We start from the raw sequence: 748 nt of genomic DNA on the forward strand, positions 1-748 counted from the left end.
TACAGAACGGGGTGGGCGGGGCATGCGATTTGGAGGCAAACGCCTTGTTAAGCCAATCTGCTTAATTATGAGCAGAGTTTGCAGAGATGAAAGAGGGATTTTTTTTTTTCCTTTTGTCCCTCTTAGCCATAGAACACAAAAAAAAAAAAAAAAAAAAAAAAAAACGAGCCTCACGAGAACATCCACCTCATCATAAACTGTCTGCAAACATCACCGAGGGATAATAAAATAGTCCGAGACCCAACGTCCGTACCCTCACTCTTTTCAGTATCAATCTTGTATTTTTAAAGTAAATAATGCACAAACCACGTGATAAAGAAATATCTTTTATAGCAACGTGTCAACCAGGACATGTTGGGGGTAAGTTCAGAAAAACAGGCTGTGAAGAGTTAAAAGCACAGCAAGAAATCTGCCATGCAAAGGCACAACTTTTGAAGAAGACTCGACACTATTTGTGAATGATTTGGGGAAGTGAAAGTTGTTGTGGTTGGTAGCCATTGTTGCAGTTGGTTGGTAAAAGTAAGCAATCGATAACAAATCCTGGGATGTTTGAATGATATGCCATGCGCGAAAGACGGCAAAACTTAAGTGTCGACCTCACCACATTGAAAGGACTCTGAATTTAAGGTATCGAGTACACGTTGCCCTCTTCTCATTCAGTCCGCGTGCACAACCATTGTGCCCGACAGCACGTCGTACAACGTACGGTTCCATGGAGAGAACAGCAGAACAACAAACGCTGGGGCAA

General features: G+C 42.2%; 1 protein-coding gene across 6 annotated transcripts in view; it reads right to left on the reverse strand.

The window, feature by feature from the left end:
- Positions 1–313: 313 nt before the first annotated feature.
- The window catches only part of LOC147020578 (protein FAM8A1-like), a 15,971-nt gene continuing 15,536 nt past the window's right edge, over positions 314–748 (reverse strand). For 4 of the 6 annotated variants that reach the window (XM_085896027.1, XM_085896025.1, XM_085896026.1 and 1 more), the window contains one exon: positions 314–748. This exon is cut by the window's right edge and continues 41 nt beyond it. In XM_085896027.1, the coding sequence (XP_085752153.1) occupies positions 598–748 (151 nt within the window). In that variant the 3' untranslated portion in view covers positions 314–597. The other 2 variants (XM_085896023.1, XM_085896022.1) reach the window with 1 other exon arrangement.

The sequence above is a fragment of the Eptatretus burgeri genome, chromosome 9 (genome assembly GCF_056783735.1).
Source record: "Eptatretus burgeri isolate ZD-2024b chromosome 9, Ebu_testis_v1, whole genome shotgun sequence".
Classification (NCBI taxonomy): Eukaryota; Metazoa; Chordata; class Myxini; order Myxiniformes; family Myxinidae; genus Eptatretus; species Eptatretus burgeri.